General features: G+C 56.5%; 1 protein-coding gene across 1 annotated transcript; it reads left to right on the forward strand.

Annotated features, from left to right (window-relative positions):
• On the forward strand, window positions 1–21,686 carry CYGB (cytoglobin). The gene is made up of 4 exons (XM_069798993.1): window positions 1–516; window positions 11,501–11,732; window positions 12,337–12,465; window positions 21,215–21,686. Exons 1-4 carry the CDS (start codon window positions 374–376, stop codon window positions 21,269–21,271), a joined length of 561 nt encoding a protein of 186 aa, XP_069655094.1. The 5' UTR covers window positions 1–373; the 3' UTR covers window positions 21,272–21,686.
• The last annotated feature ends 1,387 nt before the right edge of the window (window positions 21,687–23,073 follow it).

Raw genomic sequence — 23,073 nt, forward strand, 5'->3', positions numbered from 1 at the left:
CACGTTCACACGTTGGTAAAGAGGCTGGTCTTGCAATGCCTTTGAATATTTTACTTTTAGGCAGTTCCCCATCAGTCAGCCACACACATCCGAGGCGAGCTGAAGCTAACTACAGCCATGGACAGCACTAGGAGATCTGAAATCTAATCGCATGCATCATACCTCCAGGATATTTTTTTAAATTACATATATAAACACGCCGACAGGCAGCCGCGCTCGCACACACACGTATACATCCACACGTCGGCAGAGCCGCCAGCACCCGCACGGCCGCTGAGCAAACACCTTGTCTCTTCTCGCAGGATATACCCGCTCACACACATCTCTCTTCATCTCCTCCTGGCTTCCCGGAGGATTGTGCCGGCTGTTTTTCATGGAGAAAGTCCAGGGAGAAATGGAGATTGAGAGATGGGAAAGAAGTGAAGAGATTTCAGACGCAGAAAAAAAGGTTATTCAAGAGACATGGAGCAGAGTATATGCAAACTGCGAGGACGTTGGGGTCTCCATACTTATCAGGTATTTAAAAAACAAACAAAAAAAGGGGGCAGCAAATCCAACTAAATCTCTTTATAGCTGAGAAAGAGGCAGAACAATATATATAACTGAACTGAAATGAATGACAGCGAGTGGGGAGCTGGCTGGGTGTATTCGCTGGCTGGGAGCAGGGAGGGTTTCACAGCACTCCTCTGATTTCCACACCTTTGAGCCGGGTGGCGGCGGCGGGGGGAGCGGGGGGAGCCTTGCCGGGGACTTTGGGGGAAGCTGCTTCCCTCGCAAAGGTCACCTTAGCCCGTGGACGGAGCTGGGGGGGGTGGCAGAGGTGGCGGGAGAGCAGCACCGGGCTTGGGTGGGTTGGGGGTATTTTTTTTTTTTTACAACACCCCCCCCCCCCCGAGTTAGCTGCGTGCGGATGGCATCGGTACGTAGCAGGCTGGCGGGTGAAATAATGCAAGTTGGGAGCCAAGATAAAACCCAAGCAGGTGTGTCTCCGAGGGCACCATCTGTCCCTCCGGCGGCAGCGTCGGCGGGAAGGAGAGCGCTGAAGTTGGCGGTGGAAGGGGGGTGTGGGGGGCACGGGCAGGAGAAGGGGGGCAGCAGGGGGGGGCAAGGACCCAGCCGCCCCGGGAGCGGGGTGCGGAGCATCGCCCGACGGCGTGGGGCTGTGCGGCAGAGACGGGCAGCTCATGAGCCCCGTGTCTGTGCCTGAAACCAAAACAGGGGAGATGCTCTTGAGGTGGGGAACAGAGGCAGGTGGGTTTTCTTGCGTTGTCTGCGGCGGGCGACCCTTGGCCGGGTACCCCGGGAAAGCGCTGAGCGGGAATCCCACGGGGTCCTGCGGATGCCGGGAGTTTGGGGTATCGGTGGGGTGCAGCGCCAGCAAGCCGTTTCCCTTATTTAAGAGGGGAGAGGAGGACAGGCAAGGTGAGGAGAGGGGCAGGCGAGATGCCCGCGCTGACCTGTCGGCAAACAGCAAAGATGCTCTCCGGAGAGACAAAGCTCCCACCACCCATCCCGGGGACCAGCAAGGCAGGGATCTCCCTGGTCAGGCTCCCACCTGGACCCAACCCCAGGCACCCCAGATAGGAGACAGGAGACTGGGTTGTGTCCTTCCCATTTTGCTCCTGGCAGCAGGGAACTGTGGGTGCTCGGAGAACCCCTTGGATGGATGCGCTGTTTATTGATAATCATCCGAAAGTTTTCCAAGAGGCTGAGAGCTAACGCCCTGAGCCCACGGGATCTGCAGAGAGCAGAGGCTCCCCAGACGTGCAGAGAGCAGAGCTGGTTCCCCTCCAGGCTCGCTGCCAGCACTGCAACTGGATTTTCCTAGCAAGACCCCACCGCAGAGAATCCAAAATGACATTTGAGTCCCCTCTCCGCCTCCTCAAACATTTCCTTCTCTCAGAACCAGCTGATGGCTGAGCCCATTCCCTCGCAGCCCCGCTCCATGTAGCTGCCAGGGGTGGTCTGGAGGTGCGACAGCCCCACGCCTGGGGACACCAAACCCACCTGGGCTGGGTTTGAAGCCTGCACACGGCAGAGGTCTAGGGGATGCAAAATTGCCCTTTTCCCCATCCCATGAGCTTTAGCACGGGGCTTGCCCAGCAACTGTGCATGACCAGCTCCTTGCCCAGCACCCAGGTCATGCCATGGCCCCATCCGCAAGCGCAGCTGGGTGCCCCCCTGCCTGTGAGCACAGGGAGGGTGGCCGGGTGCCCGTGGCTGGCACCAAGGTACTCGTGGCAATGCCACGGGGGATTCACCCAGAGCAGTTCATTGCTTTTGGTGTCCCTGTGTGCAGTCGGGCTCAGAGCAGGGCTGGGGCAGCGAGGTGCAGCAGAGGAGACCATGTGGCCGAGCTCTGGTCCCGACTCAAACTTTCCCAGTAGAAGTTTCTGGTCCAGGGTTTTTTTTTTCCAGGGATAGTTGTGGCACCATGTTGAGGGCTTTTCCCCCGCTGTGCCAACAGGGCAGGACTGAGCTGGCTCCTAGGGTGAAACCTGGCTCCTTGGGAGCCTTTACATGCTTGGCCATGGCACATGCCCTGGCACATCCCACCCAAACCCACCACCCGCTCCCTCAGCCAGAGCTTCCTTGGGATGCTTAAAGTGAGGTCTGGACTTTTGGTGCATGTCCCCAGGGATGGCAGTGTAATTTGGGAGAGCTACCATCCCCTCCAACAGCCCCAGCTGGAGCAGTGCACCCTGCCTGCATCCCGGTGCCATGGCTCCGGTGGCCGAACTGGCCCCTCAGCACCAAACCCCATCCCCAAAGAGGGCTTCATGCTGCTGCCCTGAGCCCTGCTCCCCCCGCACCGAGCTCCGACGAGCCCAACCAGAGCTCCCCAGGGAAGCTCGCTCCTGGTGAAAGCAGGGCAGACCTGGCCAGGGTTGGAAGCACCGGCGGCCGCCGCTCTCCCGGCTGCGTTTCCCAGCTGGCATCAGCCGCCGGGAGAAGTGGGTCATGCGTGGAGGCCGCCGGGAGCCCGGGCGGCGCGGGCAGGCGGCAGCCGCTTCCCAAGACATGATTCAGCAGCTCCAGAGGTCGGGGCTGGGGAGAGGACGGTGAGCAGCCACCGGTATGGTGTGAGCTGACCTGCCCAGCACGCTTTTGGGTGCATGCACATGCAACGTGCCGGGGGCTGAGAGCTGCCCCGGCCAGACTCCGTGCTTCACTGGTACGGGGCTGGTGTTGCTCATCGTCTTGCTAGGGAAACTGAGGCAGAAAGTGGTGTGCACAAGGGTGGCCGGGCAGAGGGAAGGGGGATGCACGGCTGTAGGTCCCCCCTTTGGTGCAACCCCGCTGTGCAGACTAGTAAAAGCAGGCAGATCTGTCAGCAGCCACATTTCTGTCGTCGGTGTTGCGACCGGGGAGTTGCCTGTGTCTGGTGGCAGTGGGTTTCTCCGTGCTTTCCTGCTCCATCCCCTCTCTGTCCCTTTGGAGCTGCTGAGGGCAGGGAATGCCTTTTTCCCATGTGGGAAGGGCTGGGGGTTTGCAGCACCTCTGGAAATAAAGGGTCAAAATGAATCTGGGGCCTGATTCTGTCAGAGGCAGGGGGGCAGCGATGCCCACCCAAAAGGCAGTAATGGGGAGGGCTGCAGTGCCGGCGTTCTGCAGGAACCCGGTTCAGCTCCCTCTGCCCCTCCTTCAGCCCCTGCCCAGCAAGCTCCCCCTCCACCCCCAGCCTTTCCATGCTTTGCAGATAGGGAAACTGAGGCACAGAACCAGGCATCGGGTTCCCAGCCCTCGTGGCTGCTGCTCGTGCTTGAAGCCATAATAAACCCCTGCGGTCCTGCCAGCAGCCCAGTGGAGTCCTGATCTCGCAGGGCCTCTGGGCTCCCAGGGGACATAAACACGAATAATGGGGACTTCTGGCTGAGCAGCCAGCAGATCATGGGAATCTGTGCTGTGTGGTTACAACTATGTCGCTAATTGACAATTTCCTCGGTGGGGGAGCCTCACGCAGGAGGAAGCACAGTCTCCTTGCCATGCTCATCTTCCTCCTGGGGAGCTCAGGGGCCTCTGCAGCAGCTCTGTCTCGCAGCTGCTGCTTTAACCCTTGCTGGAGCTGGAGCTGGAGCCTCGACCTGCACATCTGGGGCTGTGAGCATCAGCTGGGTCACTCCCAAGCGGACCTGCCGGCCAACGCAGCTGGGAGCCCTGGGCTGCAGCTTACCCGTAGCCTCTCCATGCCCCCGGGCTCATTGCTGTGCCTCAGTTTCCCCATCTGCAATTTAGGAATCGGTCCTTTTTTAAAAACACCCCTCGCTAGAGAGCTCGCAGCAGGGGAGCCCAGGCGTGCGAGGGAAGCAGGGCAGCCTTCAGCAGCTCTGGCATCTGCATTAGCCCTCGCTGCATGGCACAAGAGCCCTCTGAGCACGTGGCCGTTGCTCCCCAAGCACCCCCCTTTCTCTAACGCCCTCACAATGGTTTATTGCCAATACCCCACTCTCCAAGACCGTGTTGGGGGACGCAAGCACCCGCATGGTTCAGCCCGCCCGCGGCTCACCCACCACGGCACGCAGGGGCTGAGAGCACCCAGGCGAGCAGGGGAGAGCATCAGCGGGGGCTCGGGTCCCTCGCTCCTTTGAAGACCCCGACTAAGCCAGGGATGCCAGGGCTAAAACCGCAGCCTATCCTGACCATCACATGCGTTCGCTCCCACACCCACACACGTACCGCGGTCACAGATGTGGGACCACAACACTTAATGGATCCCATCAGGGGATAAAAGCCAGGGAGAGTTTCTGTTAGCTCCCAGGCAGATCCACACCAAATGTTAATGCTGTGCCAAGCGCAGGCAATGCAACCTGCCACAACCACCGCAGGCTGTGCCATGTCTGTGGGGTTTCTCCACCACTGTTCCCTCCATCTCTGCTCCAGACTCACCAGCTTTCCAGATTCCAAAAATTGTTACCTTCTCCGTCACCCCTGATGTGCTCTTTCCCTCTCAGGAGGTGTAGGAGGGAAAGCAAAAGGATTGCCAATGCAGAATCAGGCCCACAGATTTCGACAGCTGCTTAGTCTGAGCTAACACACCTGGGTTCAGACACTTCGCAACGAGCTTTGAAACGTAAAAGCACTCCTTGGATGCTAGACATTATTGTAAGTTTTAGGTTAAAACAGCAAAGAGCCTGAGTAATGAATCTGGCTATGCAGAAAACCCTTTTTTTCCCAGCTGAATCTAAAAAAATGGGTTGAATCCACCCAAAAATGGCATTTAAAGAATGATTTTGCAGCTACCCCCAAAGCCAACATATGTTTTGTGGAGGTGTCCATAGGGATGGGGTCCATTCCTGGCTGCTGATGGGTAAATTTCAGAGCAAAGCAGCTCAGAGAGATCCCCTTGCTGCAATATCTTGCTTTGAAAAGGGGCCCAATGAAAAGGCTGACACTCTGTGCAGTGATGTCCCTGTCCCACGGCTTGTCACACACTTGCAAATCATTGTGGTTAAGCTGGAGAGATGTTTTTCTGGAGACATGGAGAGCCGGAGAGGAGCAGGACTCTGCTCTGCTGACAAGGACATGCATGAGGAACATTTTCCAAAACAACAGCCCCCTCCGTGAGCAGTGAAGGGGGCAAGGGGGGGTTTAATAAGCTCTGTCTAGAAACAGCCCCTTTTCATATGGCTGTGTTTTCTCCCTGATCGCAGCACCTGGAACGAGCCCTTTTGGCTGCTTCACAGCCAAGGCGGCTGTGCAAGGATCCCTGCGGCACATCCCGCACTGGCCACAGCCTTGGGGCTGCCAGCGGCTCTTGGGGTGACCTGAGAAGAGCCTTTCCCATGTCCCCTGTCCCAGGGCTGCCCTCGCATCACTTGCGAGCCATGCGGGGCTGAAAGATCCCACTCGACGCCCCAAAAGCTGCAAGGACATCCCTGGCCAAGGGAAGCAAAAGCACAGTGGGGGTTGAACGCTCTCCCCGGATGGTTTCCCTGGCTATGGCTGAGGACATGCTGGATGTGTCGGTCGGTACCAGCCCTGAAAATCCCTCCCCTGGAGCAGGAGGCAAGGGCCAGGTCTCCGCTCTGCTAACCAGCTCCATTAACAAGTCTGCTGCAGCGGAGCGGGGCTGTACCTCCGAACGCAGCTCGGCGAGCACCCGTCTGCGGAGTTTCAGCGCTCATTAAAGGCAGGGAAATGTCAGGACAGCCCTCACCAGGCTGGCAGGCTCTGAGCACGGCTGGGGAACGGGGAGTGCTGGCTGGCTGGCTGGCAATCCTGCTGGAGCACAGCACCGGGGGCGAGCGGCCAGCAGAGCCGCTGGTAATGCCGAGCCAGGGCTGCTGGAAATCAGCACGGGAGCGTTGGAGAGAAGAGGCGGTGGTGGATGCTGACAAAAATCAGGTTCCCGATTTTGCTGGATGGAGGGCAGGTTCTGGCACAGGGACCACGTCCTTGTGAATCTGGGTTACCCCTTCTCCACCTGGCTGGGAGTTGTCTTCCCTGCTGTCCCTGGGGGTCGGGGACATGCAGCTGGGCTCCAGCAAGCTCCATCCTCACTACTTATCTGCCTTGGAGGCAAGAGTCACGTTTTAGCATCGTTTCCTAATGCCCACGGACCCTGCTGAGCCACACTGACCCTGCTCGGCAGAGATATAGGAAGGGTGCCCAGTGCGGGGGGAGATGCTGGTGGTGGGGTGGAGGGGGCCGACGCGGCTCTCCCTGCATGCTGCTTGCACCCAGCAGGCAAGGACGTGGGCAGGGACAGAGGTTTGGCAGCGGAGAGGGGCAGGGACACATGTGTGGAGGATGAGGATGATGCTGTGGATGAAGGCACTGAGTGAAGGGGATTGCAAGGGCCGTAGGAAACTGGAGTCTTGCGGGAAAGCCACTTTGGCACTGTTAATTCATTTATCTGATGAAAGCTGTCTTTACCCCTAGCCTAACAGCTCATCTATGCAGCCAACGGGCTTTGGGCTGAATCCACATATGTGGTAGGGGAAGACAACAGCAATGAAGACTTGGAGGTGTGAGCCATGCACGCACAAGCGAGCAGGACGTGCCCCTGGGGGTTGCTAGCTTGTGCCCAAATGTATTTGGCTGCATCTTTGCTGCTGGGTCCTCTCCCAGCCTCAGTGGGGTGTCCCGGATCCTCTGCCCTGGGGCTCTGCAGTGCCCGGGGCATCACGGCCTCCGAGCACAGCTCAGTGTTGTGCTGGAGTCTGCTCCCGAGGCTTTGCAGCGGGATGTGGGCTTCACCTGGAGGAAGGCCAGCTACACCTCTTCTCCCTCAGCTGTAGAAGTTGAATTTAGCATCAGCGTGTGGACTGAGGGCTTGGCCCTTCTCCCTCCAGCCCTCCCACACTGGAGCTGGAGATGCTGCCCACCATCACCTCCACCCATCCCTGAGCCCTCGGAGAGAGGACACAGAGCTGTGCTGCGGAGGCAAGCAGGCACCATCCTCTCCTTACTCCAATTAGATTTGCCTTTTTCTGTCTTTCTGAGTGGTGGCATTGACATGACCGAGACCTTTCTCACCTTGGGCTGGGAGCTGTAAACACAGGCAGCATCCAGCACCCCTGCCCCAGCCTGAAAATAGGATGGTAGACTACAGGTGGCTGGGAGGAGCAGGGCGAACGTGCAGGCGAAGTGGTGAGGCAGCCCTCAGCATAATAAATAGCAGCACCACACACCACCTGCCTACCCATTATCAGCTGCTTTGTAGGCACCCGAGCAGAAAGGAGTTGGAAGGAGGGGTTTGAAAAGGGACGCAGAGAGACTCCAGGCTGCGTTAGAGAGAGTTTCTCCCACGTAGAGGGATGAGGCGAGAGAAAACATGAAAGCATTGGTAGGAAAATCTAGCAAAAAAAGTCTACAAGTTCTGGCTGGGGGTTCAGCTGAAGCCTCCCAGCAGCTTCGAGGGCTCACTAGCAATTTTTCCCTGCAGCTTGCAAACAAGGTAAGTGAAGCATCAAGGGTTTAGGTGCTCAAGGGGAGCAAGTGAGCAGCACCCAGGTGTCCTTTTTCCAGCTGGGGAAGGAAGGAGATGGCTGGGCTTGAAGATTTCCTCCGTGCAGTGTTTGCTCTGTAGGGTCTGGGTAGAGGGAGAACGATGGGGGAGGTGGGAGGAGACATGGTGTCTCTCCTCCCAAACAGAAAATATGTTCCCAGTGACTGCAGTGGTTTTGCACCTTAATTATTTCCTTTGGCTCTGCTACTGGGAATGGTTGTGTCCTTAAAGTTGTTAAAAGGGCAAAAGAGAGAGGAAAAGCAATCCTGACATCCTGTCCATTGGGTCCAGATGTAGCTCGCAGAGTGCAAATTAGTGGATGCAGAATGGAATCACTTAAAAAGAAATTTAATGAGATCGGTATGCAGGCATCTGGTTCCTATCAATCATAATTTTGCGTGATATGCAATGGTAAATATCATCTTTTTAATGGCTCCGATGAAGAATAAGAGCCCAAACACACACACACAATGAGCCAACAAAATTCCAGAGCCTGAGATGTTTGAATTCTCAAAAAATGTTCTGTAGATGGAAAAACCCCAACTGACACCTCTTCTAATTCACTATTGTTTGAGTTATTTTATTTCTTCCTTTATTTTTTCTTCTTTCCTCTGGTTATATTTAACCTTTGTGTTAAATTAATCTTCTCTGTTTATTAACAACTACCACTGAGCGAGCCTCCTTCCCTCTTTTTCTTGGTTCGACAAGTCAAATATTTGCTCTAGGCCAGAAGTTCTTGCTGCAGGCGCCTGCCTTTCTCCAGCCCTGCAGAGAGACACTGGCCAAGGAGAGACAGCTGCAGGTCTCTGGCCGGCCACGGATTTGCTTTTCCACTTGAAGCAAAGATGATTTGAGCTCCCCTGTTTCAATTCTCCGTGGATGAAAGTGAGCAGACAGCACATGGGGTTGAGCATGTGAGCGGGGGCTTTGCTGGTTTTACATCCCTCCGGCACCACTGCCGTCCCTCTTGCAGGTCCCTTAGGAAAACTGCTGGGCTCAGCTCCCGTGGGTGCATCACCTTGAGGGTCTGCAAAGTGGGGAAAGGTTGGAAACCAAATATTTGGATCCTTTGCTGGCCTGGTCTCGCCCAGCTTAGGGATTTTGGGGGTTTGATCAATCTTTGCTCCCAGTGTAGCTGGCTGAAAGCGGCAGAGAGGTGGAGGTGATGCCATGGGAGAGGCGTGAAGCCCCTGTTCCTGAAGGGCATCGGCTCCAGCGGCTCCTTTTGGCCCTTCTCCTGGTGGGGGGATGCTGCGATTCCTGGCGATGCAGGGGTCGGTTCCCCCTTGCTGTACCCCTTGTGCCGAAAGAGCCAGGCTCAGACCAGGTATTTTTCTCAACTCATTCCCTGGGTCTTCACAGCATCATGCCCTTGAGCTGAGATCAAATAAGGCTTTTCAAGGAACTTCTGATGGTTTGGGATTCAGAGGCTTAGGCATGCATTGCCTGGCTGGCAGCCTCCATCCCCTGCATTGGGGTAGGCTGTGGGCAGCAGGTCCTGCTTCCAGCAGCACCCCCTGCTCCCAGCACCCAGGGGGGATGCCTGCCAGAGCTGGAGGATGGGGGGGGAGAGATCTGCTAGCAGGGATGGCAAAACCCGTAGCTCTGACCTCGGCGGGGTGTTTGCTGTTGATAGGTGGAGGGCGTTGATCTCAAGGGCCGGCTGGAGCTGCGGGCTTGGGGGCTGCAGCAGCTTGTGCAGAGGTGGGGAGGGATGGGGGGGACAAGGATGCTGGGGCCAGATGGAAAAAATAGTCCCATTAAAACAGAGAAGAACATTTGTTCTTCTGTTGGGAAATGCTTGAGGCAGAAATCTTGAATCCTGGTGCTATCTCCATGGACCCAGCAGGCTCCATCCCCCAGCCAGGGGACCTGTGTCCATCCCCGACCACCTCTGACAGCTCCGAGCTGAAGGGTACGGACCGAGCATCTCTGTGGCGACAAGAGCTGGAGACAGACGGGCCCAGGAATGATTTCTCCTGACAGGAACCAGATGTGTCAGGAGGAGCTTTGCTGGGGGGGGAGGCTGCACAATAACAAGAGGAGTTTTGTCACGGGTCCCCTCTGGGTTTTAAAAGCAACACCTTGTCTCCCTCTTCCACCTTCCTTCCTCCCACACCCTTTCCGCCACTTACTCCTCACACCTCCAAACCCTATTTTGGGCCATCTGATGAATCCCAGATGCCTCGGGGAAGCAACAGAAGTGGCGGTGCACTCCAGGCGCTGCTTCACGCCACTTCCTTGGCAATGCCCCCAAGCTTTCGCAAGCCAAGGGAGCGGGGGAAGGAAGGGGGGGGGGAAGAAGGATACCGAAGTGGTACACAAGCCTGGTCCTCAATATTGTGATTATCTGTGGAGTGGTGAGTGCGGAAGAGGATCCCACCCGGTCCTGGAGGGAGGTAGTGATGGTTGGGAAAAGGGGTGGGATGGGTTCATGTGTTTTGGGATGGTGCTTGGGGAGGGGGTTACAGCAGCCTGGGAGAGGGGAGGAGGCAGTCTGTCTGGAGCCGGGGATGGTGGGGGACAGCCCGGGGAGCTGTCTGCCACCTCCTGAGCATCCTTCACTGGTCCAAGGAAAGGGGAGCCCAGGAGGAGGCAGGGAGAGCCCTGTTGGAGAGAGGGAGCTGGGTGAAAGGGAGCAGCAAATGCTGATGTGGTTCTCTCCTGTGTAAATGGGGTGGTTAATGCAACTCGAGTGTCAGCCCCAGCTGCTGAGAGTGACTGGCTGCAACGCTGGCATTGGTGGTGTTGGCATTGGTAGCCCCAGCCCTGTGCCCTGTCACCTTGTGCCCTTCAAACCTGCCAGCCCTCCAACTCCCCAGGAAGCTTAGCACATCAGCTGCATCCACAGCTTCACTCGCTTCACCCACATTTCACTGGGGTTGACTTCATCCCACAGAAAAGAGGGTCCCCAGCCCCTCAGAGGCGCTGGCTGGGTGTTTGAGGCATCTTCGTGCTGGGGAAACCAGCTCCTGGTGTAGATGAGCAGTGATATGAGCTCAGGGCTGAGATCTTGCTGGACACTCTGGTGGGGCTGATCTGTGAAATGTGGGGACATCCTGCGCAGGGGGAGACTATTTTGGGTGGCAATGCAGGAATAAAGCCCATGGGGCCAGGAAGCTGCTGTGGGACTGGGGAAGAGGGACAGGGAGATGTTGGCTGGCATGAAGAGAGGTTTTCATGCTCTTCACTGGCTCTCTGAGACAGGACATGATATTTTGATGTATGTGGGCATGTATAGAGCATCTGGCATGCCTGGGTGAAGTCTCTGGGTATCAAGAACTCACTCTTGCCTCTGCTTTGTAGATGAATATCCAGCTGTGATGCCCTTGTAGCAGATAGGGAAGGTTGGGGAGAAAAGCATTAACCTGCTGATTTTTAGGCAGCTGAATGCCACAGCTTCTGGGGGGTTCAATGAGAAAACCAATGTTAGCTGTGTTAGATGCAAGGGGGTGGTTTCAAGCATCTCCCCGCCTTCCAAGCTTTGCTTTAACCTCTCAGCCTGCTCTCACCTTCCTGATGGTGTTTTATGTCTATTCTTTCTTGAAGGTTTTTTGTCAACTTCCCCTCGGCCAAGCAGTACTTCAGCCAGTTCAAGCACATGGAGGACCCATTGGAGATGGAGAGGAGCTTGCAACTGCGTAAGCACGCTCGGCGGGTCATGGGTGCCATTAACACTGTGGTGGAGAACCTCAATGACTCCGAAAAGGTGTCCTCTGTTCTGGCCCTGGTGGGCAAGGCGCATGCCCTCAAGCACAAAGTGGAGCCCATCTACTTTAAGGTAAAGGATAGAAGCAAAAAAAAAAAAATCTCTGGGATGCTTTAGAAATTGGGAAGAGAGCAGGAAAGAGGGATGCGTGGCGAGCCGGTGCTGTCTGTCCTCACCCAGAGGAGGTTGGCTGGTCGCTGGGGTTGCTCCCCACGTGGCTGCAGTGTCCTACTGCGATGCTGGATGCTGTCCCACGCAGACCACCGTTCCCAAACGCAGCCAACGCTGAAGCACCAAGTACCTCGCCCTGCCCGGGGAAGCCTGCCTGCATCCTGCTGGCAGCCCCCTCTGGCATGGTTGCGGTCATATGTCCCTTCTTTCAGAAACCAAGCATGATAGAAGGGACTAAATTTGAGGTGCCCAAATTAGGGAGATGCTTGAACCTGCAAGCAGCACTCCATGGTGCCTGGGTGTCAGCCTCCCCCCTGCCCAGGCTACCTGTCCCATCTGTTCCCTGGGGTGTCAACAGACCTCCCGAACATCTGTCTGTCCCACACAGGGTTGTCATTCCCCAAACTCAGCAACAGGGTTAAATTGGTTTTGTAGGAAAAAGCTAAATTTGCTGTTAGCTGCTCCCTGCAGAGTTACTAATCCTTGGCTGTCCGCCTGCCTCCAGAAACTCACTGGTGTCATGCTGGAGGTCATTGCTGAAGAATACGCCAACGACTTCACCCCGGAGGCGCACGGTGCCTGGACCAAGATGAGGACCCTCATCTACACCCACGTGACGGCGGCGTACAAGGAGGTGGGCTGGGCGCAGTACCCCACCGCCACCCTGTGAGCGGCCAGCGGGGCCAGGCGAGGGGCAGGGAGGGCTTCGCTCACCCCAGGACTTCACTCTGGTCTCTTCTCAAGATCTTCGCTCAGTCTAGGGAGCCCGGTAGGGCCAGCTCTGTTAGCTGCCAAGTCACAATTTGATCTCCATGGGGTTTAAAAACAAACTAAATAAGCCAAAACAATAGAACCGTGAAGGGTGGGGGTGGGTTGGGGTGAAGCAGTTGCAGGGGACGCTGGAAGGGGATGCAGAGCGCGAGGGGACAGCATTGGTTGTTGGCTCCATCTTACTGTCCTGGCGTGTCCATCACCACCTCCCAAATCCTCCACCTTGCTCGTGCCATCTCAAAGTCCCTTGCACAAGCTGCGCAGCAGTGACCTGCAGCCCCGTTCACTGACAAACAATACGACCCTCGTTTTCCATGCAAAGCCCCCAGGTAAACTTGGCTCCTTGCTTTTGGGGGCACGATGCTTATGGGGACCTCCGGCTGCCTGGCTGGCAGCGAAAACGCTTTGCTTTGCACTTTCTCTACTCCCCTGACAGGGTGGCAGGGCTGATGGCCATGGCCGGAGCTGCTCTCGGCTGTCCATCACGCTGCACCGTGGGCTGGCAGCAGCCCTCTCCTCTCCTGTCACCCCCAGTCCCTCTCCTTGGCTGGCTGTTGCAAACCCTCCGGGGGCTGGAGGGAGCAAGGGGGTGGGAGAAACGTGCTCCCCCAGCATAAGAGAGTGGGGAAGAAGGGGGATGCCTTTGGGCTGCCTCCACTCGTGGCTCAGAGCACGGCACGTAGGTGGGATCTCTGTGCCAGATGCAGGGAGCTGGTAAGCCCACCTGGCTCCCTTCAGTTCCCATGGGCAGCAGGGACATGCATGAGGACGGGCTTGGGTGGCATATGTTGTGCCATCGCCCTGGGAGCTGGTGTCCGTAGGTCGGTCTGTCCAGCAGCCAGCAGCAGGGTAGTGCAGGGATGCAGGACTGGGGCAGCTCTGCCCTGCTTGGTGAGAAAGGGGTTCAGGCTGTGATCAGGAGGGGGAAAGATGAAGTGGACATAGCAGGAGGGATTCCTGGGTGCGAAGAAAGGTCCCTGCTCTGTTCAAATTAGTAAATAAGTTGTTACATAGAGCATATTCCTGCCCTCTTGGTGAAACTGGGCTCCTTCAAATAAAGTGCCTGGTTGAAATCAACCCACGCAGGAGCTGCGTCCCTCCTCGGGGGCCAGCAGCACTCCTGCCTGTGCCTGGCAAAGGGCTCTCCCCCCTGAAATGAGACATGGCTGCAGGGCTCGCAGCACTTATCCTGCCTCCGACACTGACTCCTCCTGAAGCTGTGGGTGAGTCTGCTTGGTTTCTGCCTCAGTTTCCCCTTCGGTTATGAAAAGGGGAGGAAGAGCAGCCCTGTTGCCTCCTGCACACATGTGCTTGGATTTATAGGATTTATGGGACTGATTCCCAAAGGACTGGGGATGAAGCATCAGATGTGCTAGGAAGCTTTGGCATCCTTGCCACCCAGTATTTCCCAAAATGTCTCTGTTATTTTTAGAGCTCTAGCATTAAGGGCAATGTTACCTACTGAAGTGGGAGGCGTGTTCCCTTCTGAGATTTCCTCTGGCCTCACTCCACTTACTGCCCTGGAGAGCTGGCAGCTTTCCGGGAGAGACCAGCTCCTCTCCTGGATGTCAGCTTGACAGGCAGTGAGCCCACAGTCCCTGGCTGGGATCCCTGTGGCTGCCTTGGGGACATCCCCCCCCCCGCTGCTGCGGGGACACTGCTGGAGGGGGCAGCAGTCACTCTCCCCAGGGCTGACCTCCCTCCTCTGGAGCAGCCAGCCAGAAACTCCTGCTTTGCTCACCCACAGACAGTTCATCTGTGCTTTTAATCATCCCCAGGGAATAGGGGTTTTTTTCTTCCCTGTTTCTGGCGTTTTGCTGCCATGCCAAGGGGCTCCTCTGCTCCCCAGCCTTGGCACCACCTGGGGGGTGGCCAGCACTGGGTACTCGCTCCCAGAAAAGCTCTCACTGGGGTTTCCCCCTTTCCTCTGCCGGCTGTAACAGCAGGTTTCTGCTCAGGATCCGTTGGAGCCTGTACAGATGGGCAAACCCCTGGACCCCAGCCCTGCCCCTTCCATCGCTCATGGCAAGATGCTGGCACAGCCCACTGCTGGGCAGTGACCCTGGGGACCACTGCTCAAAGCAGGAGGGGTGGTGTGCTTGGGGGGGAAATGTCTTCTCCTGTTCCTTTGAGCTTTGTTAGATGCAGCCAGGAGTTTGTGCCGTCACCTGGTGCCCTGGCTCTGGGTAGTGGGTTTTGGGGAGGGGTCTAAACCTCTTGGCTGCATTCCTCAGTGCTCCTTTGCCTTCCTGCGGAGCCCTGGGACCAGAGTTAGTCCCAGAATAGCCCCAGGACTCCACTAATGCCACTATAGCTGCTCCCTCTGGCCTTGCAGTTCTGTCCTCCCTATGTCCCACAACAAAGCAGGTGGAGAGGAGCAACGGAGCCAGGAGCAACAGCACGTTCTGGGTGTGCATAGAGGGTTGGGTGGAAATAACCACTTGAGGCATGGCTGTCCTTGGCATGGCAGCATGCAAGGTCAAGGGGTTTATAAAAGGAACGGACGGACACAGTGTGACAAGTGATGCTGCTTTGCTGTTGGGGTGGGCTGTCATTTAGAGTCAGCACCCTCAAAATTCAGCCTACCAGCCTGCACTCATGAAGGTGCCAGCAGCTGATGCCTCTGGCTCACATCCGAATGTCAAAGCAGCTGCTAATCCCTTGTGCAGTTGGCGGAGGCATCCTTCAAATGGCAGCTGCTGGCCAGGGTCAGGATTAGGCCCGTGCAGAGGGGAAAAGACCTGTTCAGCCATTGACTTTGCTCCAGTGCAAGACTGGAGAGCGATGACTTGGAGTAAGAGTGTTAGGTATTCTTTGGGTGCATCACGGGACTCTCACGAGCACAACTCCACCGATTTCTGCCAAAACCTCAGGGCCAGCGGCATGTATTTTCAATGAGTTCATGTACTCCCTGTGCTCTGCAGATGCTGGGCCAGGGATGTTTCATCTTTAGACAAAGTTCACACATTAACCTTTGAGGTTAATATTCTCCAGGTGGGAATTTTTATTTTTTAGTGCAAACCCTTCCTCCTCCCTCCCACAACCAAAATTGGGCTTGGTCACACTTAGAGGGCGAAGTGATTTTGGGGTGGCTGGAAAGTCCCCATGTTCATACCTGACCCACCTGAGTGCCTTGGATTTGGGGGAGCAGCAGTGAGGTCCCCCCACCTCACCTTTGAAGGGGGCTTGGTTTCTTCTTTTCTTTTTTTTGCCTCCCTAGAAAAAACTGACCCATGACCTTGTGCGCCCACATGTGCGTGTCCTGGGCTTGGGTTTTTTTTCCAGGCACATTTTTCTAAAGCAAATCCAGATGCGTGCAGCTGCTGTCCCTCGAGGAGCTCCCCCATCAGCCAAATTGCAGGCCAGTCAAATATATGCAAACAAACCCATGTTTATTTTTATCAGCTCTGTAGGAAGTAAAATGAAGCAAGGAGGGCGGCTGGGGCAGAGCTCGCAAGGGGAAGAGACAGAGATAAAGCGAACGCCCCCTCTTCGCCGCCCGCAGCAGAGCAGGCATTGCTTAAATCAGGGAAAATTCTCATCTGGGGAGAGATGAAAATGAACAGAAAAAGGGGAGAAAAAAAAACATTCCAGAGTGACAAGGCTGATAAATGCTGTGTGGAAGAGCAGAAAGGGAGGCCAGGTCCTGGCTCTGAGCGTGGCTCTCCGGTGCACACGCCTGCACAGCTGCTCCCTGTTACCGCCAGCCCTGTTGCTCCCCCCTGAACCCACCGCAGCCGGCTGGGGACCCCTTTATCTCCCCTTTCCTTCAGGCCCTGCTCGCTGGGACTCAACATTTCACCTCCCGGTACACTTGGGCTGAGATAGGGGTGCTGCCCATGCAAGCTTTGGGCTCAGCTTTGCTCTCCTTAAATGTGGCAGGTAGGGACCGACTCGCAATGCTGTTCCCCCAGAATTCACGGGTGAGAAGCTGGGGGCTCAGGGCATGGTGCCAGCACATGCTGGGGACCAGCCAGTCTCTCCCCTTCCCTGTGGAGACCCCCATGTCCCCCAGCCCCATTCACCTTCCCCAGGAATGCTGCTGGACTACTCCTGTTCACTCTGCTCTTCTCTGATGGCCGTGCTGTTGCGGCTGCCCCTGTGCAAGCCAGCCAAGCTCACCTGAGAGCTGCTGCCCCTGTAACCAGGGCAGGATCCGGCCCCTGGCTCAGCCAGTACCTCTACATTAGCATCAGGGCTGGGCTTGGACCCTTGACCGGGGTGGGAAAGTCTTTGTGCCCCCTGCCAGCAGCAGATGAATGCCACGTGAGCGGGGGGATTTGGTGTCCCTGTGGCAGGGTGGTCCCCCCCGAGCACCTTGTCCTGGCTCTCTTTGGGGACACCTGCTCATATCAACCAGCTTGTGTCTCCCCACCCCAAGTTCAACGCTGTGTTTGGTCAGAGGGAGCTCAACGCTGGAGGGAATGGGAAGCACTGGGTTGGGATGGGACACAGATCCCGTCCACCCTGTCCCCTCCTCCCTATGGCCAACACTCCAGGCAGGTATAGCTCCATATACACCCAGCCAGCTGGAGAGACACCCCAACGCCACCAGAGCTGTTTGGACAAGGAACCCCTAAGGACCTTGTGCCACCACCCTCCTCTTCTCTCATAGCAAGACAAATCCCCGAGGCAGCCAAGCCGCAGGCTCTCCCGGGGGAATCCTCTTGCACCTCTGCCAGTTTGCTGCAGTTTGCCCCAGTAAAGGGGATCCCAGCGTCTCCCCGCTCTCTGGGGAGGTGCCCAGCGACTTCAGTGGGGACCAGATTTCGGCTGGCTGGACTCTGGCACCAGAGCTCAGCCTTCCCTGCCCCTTGCCGTAGGGAAGCCGCCCTGGTGCACTGATGTCAGTGCGAGGACTGCTCGGGGCCAGCGATGCCAGACAGATGGGTGGAAGGGAAACCCATGAGCTAACCTTGGACCAACTTACGGAAAGGGAGGGATAAAACTACCCGCCTATTTAACAGAGTGCGACGCTAATTATTTTCCATAGCTGAAGTTGTCTCTAATTGTTAGTATGTCTTAACCAGTCCCACCGTGACCCACAGACATGAGCCGGCGTGGTCTGATGTAACTCCGTGTCTTTCCTGTTACTGCTGCGGATACTGTTCATGTATGTGTTTCTCGGCGCTTCCGTGCTGGTTTTATACATGCCGTTTCGTGTACGATGGGTGTAACTTGTTTTTCTTTTTGTAGGTTTTTAGTATGTTTGTACCCAGACAGAATGGTGTTATTAAACTGAAACTTGTATCTTCAGTGGATAAATCAATCAAACCCCTCCAGCTCTTCTTGGTTTCTTTCTGGTGGGGTGGCTGTAAAGTGGGGGGAGGTCGGGGGGATGTGGGGGGCTGCCCCATGTCCAGGTACGTCTGTGGGTGCCTGCTCGCTCTGGGGCACCAGTGAGGGAGCTTTGCAGCTGGAAAGCAGCAGCAAAGGGAGGAGACGTGTCCTTCACTGCCCTTCTCCACCAAGGGTGGTAAAGGTGGCCAGAGGTATCTTACTAATGGGCTCAAGCGAGAAGGGGAAGGTCTGCTCCTCCTCTGGGCTCTTTGCTTGGCTTTCAGGTATGTTGTGCAAACCTCCAGGGGCTCTCCCTGAATCAGGAGCTGTTCCCGTGCCTTCACCAGCTCAGACGGCCCAAAATGCATGCAGGAAGGATGAGCTGCACGGGACCGGCCAGGGACTTGCCCTAACAGACATCCTAAGCCTGATGCGCAGCCTTCACGGCACGTGAATCCGGGCAGGCACCGAGACAAAGGCTGCTCTCCACTGCGGGAGGCAGCAGGACAGAGCTGGACAGGAAATCTGCAGTGGTGATGGCCACAAGATGCAGCAACCATGACCGTCAAGGACTATGAGATAGTTCCCAGTCTTTAAAAATAACAAACAGCTCCCTGAGCAGCAGAAGCCAACTTTTCCATGGCTCTGTCCCACGCAGCTCCTCCTGTGCCTCGCGCTGTGGCTGAATCACGTTGCAGTGGGATGGGTCCCAGCACGGCTGGCTCGTGTCGTGGTTTCCCTCCATGGGTCTTTCCAGCTCCCTCTTTTGCAAAACAGGCCCGCGATGTACTTGAGACCTCTGTCAAATTTGGCTGACACTGGCCAACCTTTCCAAAGTTGTTGGCAGAGGATGAACGGACAGACAGACAGATGCATGTTATGGTCCCATAAGCCCATTTCCGTGGGATGCAAGGCTTGGAAAAGAAATCTGAGCAATCCTTTTTATTGTGCTCCTCTCTACTGATGCCAGGTACATCAGCACAGGTCAGAATGGGCTTTCAGGGAAGGGAAAGCTCATCCTACCAGGGTGGAAGAAACCACCAGCACCTGGCCACAAGCAATTTTAAGGGGAGCAATCCCAGTTTAGGACCCCGGTCTGAGGCTGGGGGGGGTCTCAGTGGGGTCTGAGAGGGAGGAGGGCAGAGATTGGTGCCTTGGAGTCTGCCCAGGGTCTTGGGGAGCCTGATGCTGGCTTGTCTGCTGTTGGGCTGAGGACAACGGTGATGTTCTCCAGCCCTGCATGTGGTGGAGTAGCTCTGGCGAGGGCAGGCACTTCAGCTAATCTGGGGTCCCCAAGCTACAGGGACTGGGGTAGCCATGCAAGGGGAGCCTATTTCTTCCCCTACAGTTTAGCCAAAGCAAGCCCGACCAGCCACGGCCATGGAGAAGGGAACTAAAGGCCAACCCACTTGGGGAGGGGAATAACTGCCTGGTTCAATCTGTCTTCTGCTGTGCCTTTTTGGCGGGGGGGAAAACCGCTTGGTGCTGTTAATGCAATTAATAAGCTGTGCTCGGAGTCTCCACCACATCCTGTATACACTTCCAGGCGGAAGCGAACAGTCAGCAAAGCCCGCACGCTGCTATGCTCCAGATGGGAAACCTTGGCTTGGAAACCACGAGCCAAAGGACTGGCTGGCTCAGGAGCGGGGAGGTTGCGGTGGGGACCTGAAGCTCTTAGACCTTTGCACGCTGGGCTGAGACTAGCCAGAACCAGCGGTGGATGGAGGGCGCTGACACAGGGCCGTTTTTTCCAATGGCTTGTTGAAAAGGAGCCGGGAATTTCAGCATTACCTTGCAGGGAGAAAATATGTACACAGCCCTTCACTTCGTACTAATATTTACCCCCAGATCCCATCACTTCGGGGTGGCTGTGACGATCGCGCTGTCACCCGGACCCCGCGGCCATGCCAGTGCTCTGCAAGCGCTGGCGGAAAAGGAGACAGGGTGGGAGGATGAGGCTCACAGCACACTGGAAAATTGGCCCTGGCACAGGGGTGATGGGCTCGCACCCTCCTGCTTCCCTGTGCCCAGGGTGGGGCTAAACCGGTCTTGTTTCCCAGTGTCACAGCCTGGGGATGCTGCTTTCCAGGAGGCAACCCTTGCCTAAGGGAGCCGGAGGAGATCCAGCTCTTAGAAACCACTTTGGTGGCCCCGGTGATGTTTTACGGGCTGGGGAGTGGAGGGAGAGGGGAATTTGATAGCTAAGGCATGGCATGGGATGTGCTCCCAGCCTGTCTCCTTCCCGTGGTCCAGCCCCGGGAAAGCCCATCTGCCCCCCACTGCTGGCCATGGGGTCCAGCACTCCTTGCCCAGCGCCTGCCATGTGCTGGGGGGAATTATGGTTCCATGAGCCCAGTACAGATGTGGGCTCAGACGTGGCACATCTCCACCGTGTGTCCATATCCCACCGGCACCTGGTGACAGCCAAGGGGAGAGCCAGGAGGTTACTGCGAGGGACAGACAAAAATACATCTGCACGAGGGAGATTAAAAAAGAGGATATGCAATAACTGTGCTGAAAAAATACCTATTAAAACCCAGCCTGCAGGAGCTGGCGGTGAGGAGAAGTCCTCTCTTGTGTCCTGGGCGGTACAGGGTGCGAAGCCTCGGGAGACGGAGCTTGCAGGCTCCCACTGGCTTGAAGGACATGTCCCTTCTTCTCCGTTATCTGCCCCGAGATAAGAGCCAGGAGCTCCAGGCTTTGTTGTATGAACCGCCCTATGGCCACCCTCACCAGCGCAGGGGTTTTGGCAGCTCCTCACACAGAGCAAAGCTCTTGGGGGAAGAAAAATACGCAGGAAAAACACCCACCCCGGCGGGGCTGACACTGAGCAGGAGCCGGCCCTTCCTTCCGCACCCGGCTCCTCTTCAGCTGCGCCGGCTGATATGGTTTATCTGAGCAGCGCTGAATGTAAACGCTGTCAGCGCCGGCTGGGATTAATTCCCGGGAGTTTGGCAGCCGAGAGATGAAATAACAGCGCTGGGGGGGGGACCGCACATCTCAGACTGAAAAATCCTCCTGGTTGATTTACAGCCAGGCTTCTCTTCTCCCAGGCACTTTTGAGAGAGAGCAGAGCTGAGGGCAGAGGGAAGATGGGGGAGAGGGCCGGGAGGAGGAGGAAGATGATGGCTCTCGGGGGGGCCAGGCTGCCTTCTCCTCCTCCTCTTCCTCCCCCCTAGGACCCAAGGGAGTGGGGGTGATTGGGAAACCACACTTGCCCCATGCACAGGAGCTGGCCAAAAGCACTTGGCCCCGCTACCAGGGACCCTGGGGGTGGTGTGGGACACGGCTCCCAGCCCCCAGCCCAGCCAAATCACCCTCTGGTTTTGCAGGACCCCCCGGGCGGAGGCAGCAGCGCCGAAGGCACCGAGGTGCTCCCGGATACCTGAACCCAGACAGCCGGCACCCTGCCCGAGAGAGGAGCCTTCCTCTGCTTTCTGCTCGCTGCTGGGTCGATGCGCCTTAGCCTGGGGTGGCAATTGCCGTCCCCACGTTAACGAGCACCGGCTCCCCTCTCTTTGGGGAACAAACCAGCAAAAAGCATATTCCCGTCGCTCGGCGCATTGAACATCACAAGATCACCCGAACCAAACAGCTTTGCTGCTGGGAGGATTCCCATCCCCACACAGATGGGACATCTATTGCTGTTTATTACAAATCCGTTTTATTAATTGACAGGTATATTTGCTTCAAGGGAAAGCTTTAGAAAACTGTGCCGCGGATGCTGCTGTTTGTATGTTTGATCAGTTTTGAGGCTGATGTTCCAAACAGCTCCTGAAATAAAATAATCATCAGGCTCCGCCACATTGTTGTGGTTTTATATTTATATAGCAGAAGGATTTGTTTTGGGGATACTTTTCTAAGCAGTAATGTGATTTTCATTTACTTTCTTTACATACTTCAGTAAATAACTACAAACAATTCCACTTATTTTTATTGTTTTCTTGGTAGATGAAAAAATTGGCTGCACAAAAACCCCAGCAGTGCACGGGCAGGTAAATTGGTTTATTTTAAATTTAGGAAAGCCCTTGCCTCATCTGCCAACCAAGAGCCGTGCATCACTCAGGGCCCTGCTACCAGCAAATTATGATTATACTCAGGATTTAACAATATATTTTATATCTGTCTACATATAATGTAGTGCTATAGATGTATTTTGAGGTTTCAGGAGATGCGTGGCGTTGCATGCCCCGTGGTGCTGCCGCTGTTCCCTGGGGCCAGGGCTGGGGTCGGCTGCCCTGCCGCTCGCCGCCCTGCCCGTGCCCTGCCTGCTGCCTGCTGCCAGGATGCGGCCGGGCACTTTCCGCCGAGCTGCTTTCTGTCCCTTGTGACAGAGCATCCCTGGCCCGTGTCTGCCAGGGCACCGGGTGACATCCGTACTGGCTCTGCGGGTGACGAGGGGGTGCAAAAGGCAGGCAGCAGGTCCTGGATATCGTACTGTCAGCTTTGGGAACCTGCGTTAAAAAATAATTCTAGTGTTGATGGCTGGGCAAGGGGTCAGTGAGACAGCGGCCGCCCCCCACCTCCGTGAAAACCCACCTGTGGCATGGTTCACTTTGGGACTAGAGGCCGGCAGAGGGGTCGGGGTGACAACAGAGAGGGGTGCCTGCAGGACTGGGGTGTCTGCAGAGACGTTGTGCCTACAGATCCTGGGGTGCCTATGGAGAGACAGGGTGCCAGCAGGGATGCGGGTGCTGACAAGGATGCACCGGGGAAGCGGCTGTTTTGGCAGTCCAACCTTGCTCTCTACCAAGCACCCATCTCCCCTGGGGTCCTGCATCGAGGGATGCTGAAGCCTCCTGGGCCCCAGCCCTCCCCCAGCTAAGAGGGGCCAGGGCTGATGGAGGGCTGTGGTTCAGAGCTCTGCTCCCCGCACCAGCCCGGCTGCTGGATGCAGCTTGGCTCAGTGCCGGTGGCAGGCAGGTAACCTCTCCAAAGGTGAATGCAGATGGCTGTGCAGGTATAAACAACGCGCTGCAGCCTCCGCCTAGCCAGGCATAGAGCCGCTGAGCCCGGGCACAGCTTGTCCTGCAGTCTGAGCTCCGGCAGGGAGGCAGGCAAGGCGAGGCAAGGCAAGGGGGGTGCTTGGGGACAAACGGATGGCTTCTCCTCCCAGCTCGCCTGCCCAAGGACGCCCAGCGGGCAGGACTGCTCAAGCTCTTGCAGAGCTGCTGTTCCAGTGGTAAATGTT

Source organism: Haliaeetus albicilla, chromosome 12 (assembly GCF_947461875.1).
Source record: "Haliaeetus albicilla chromosome 12, bHalAlb1.1, whole genome shotgun sequence".
NCBI lineage: Eukaryota > Metazoa > Chordata > Aves > Accipitriformes > Accipitridae > Haliaeetus > Haliaeetus albicilla.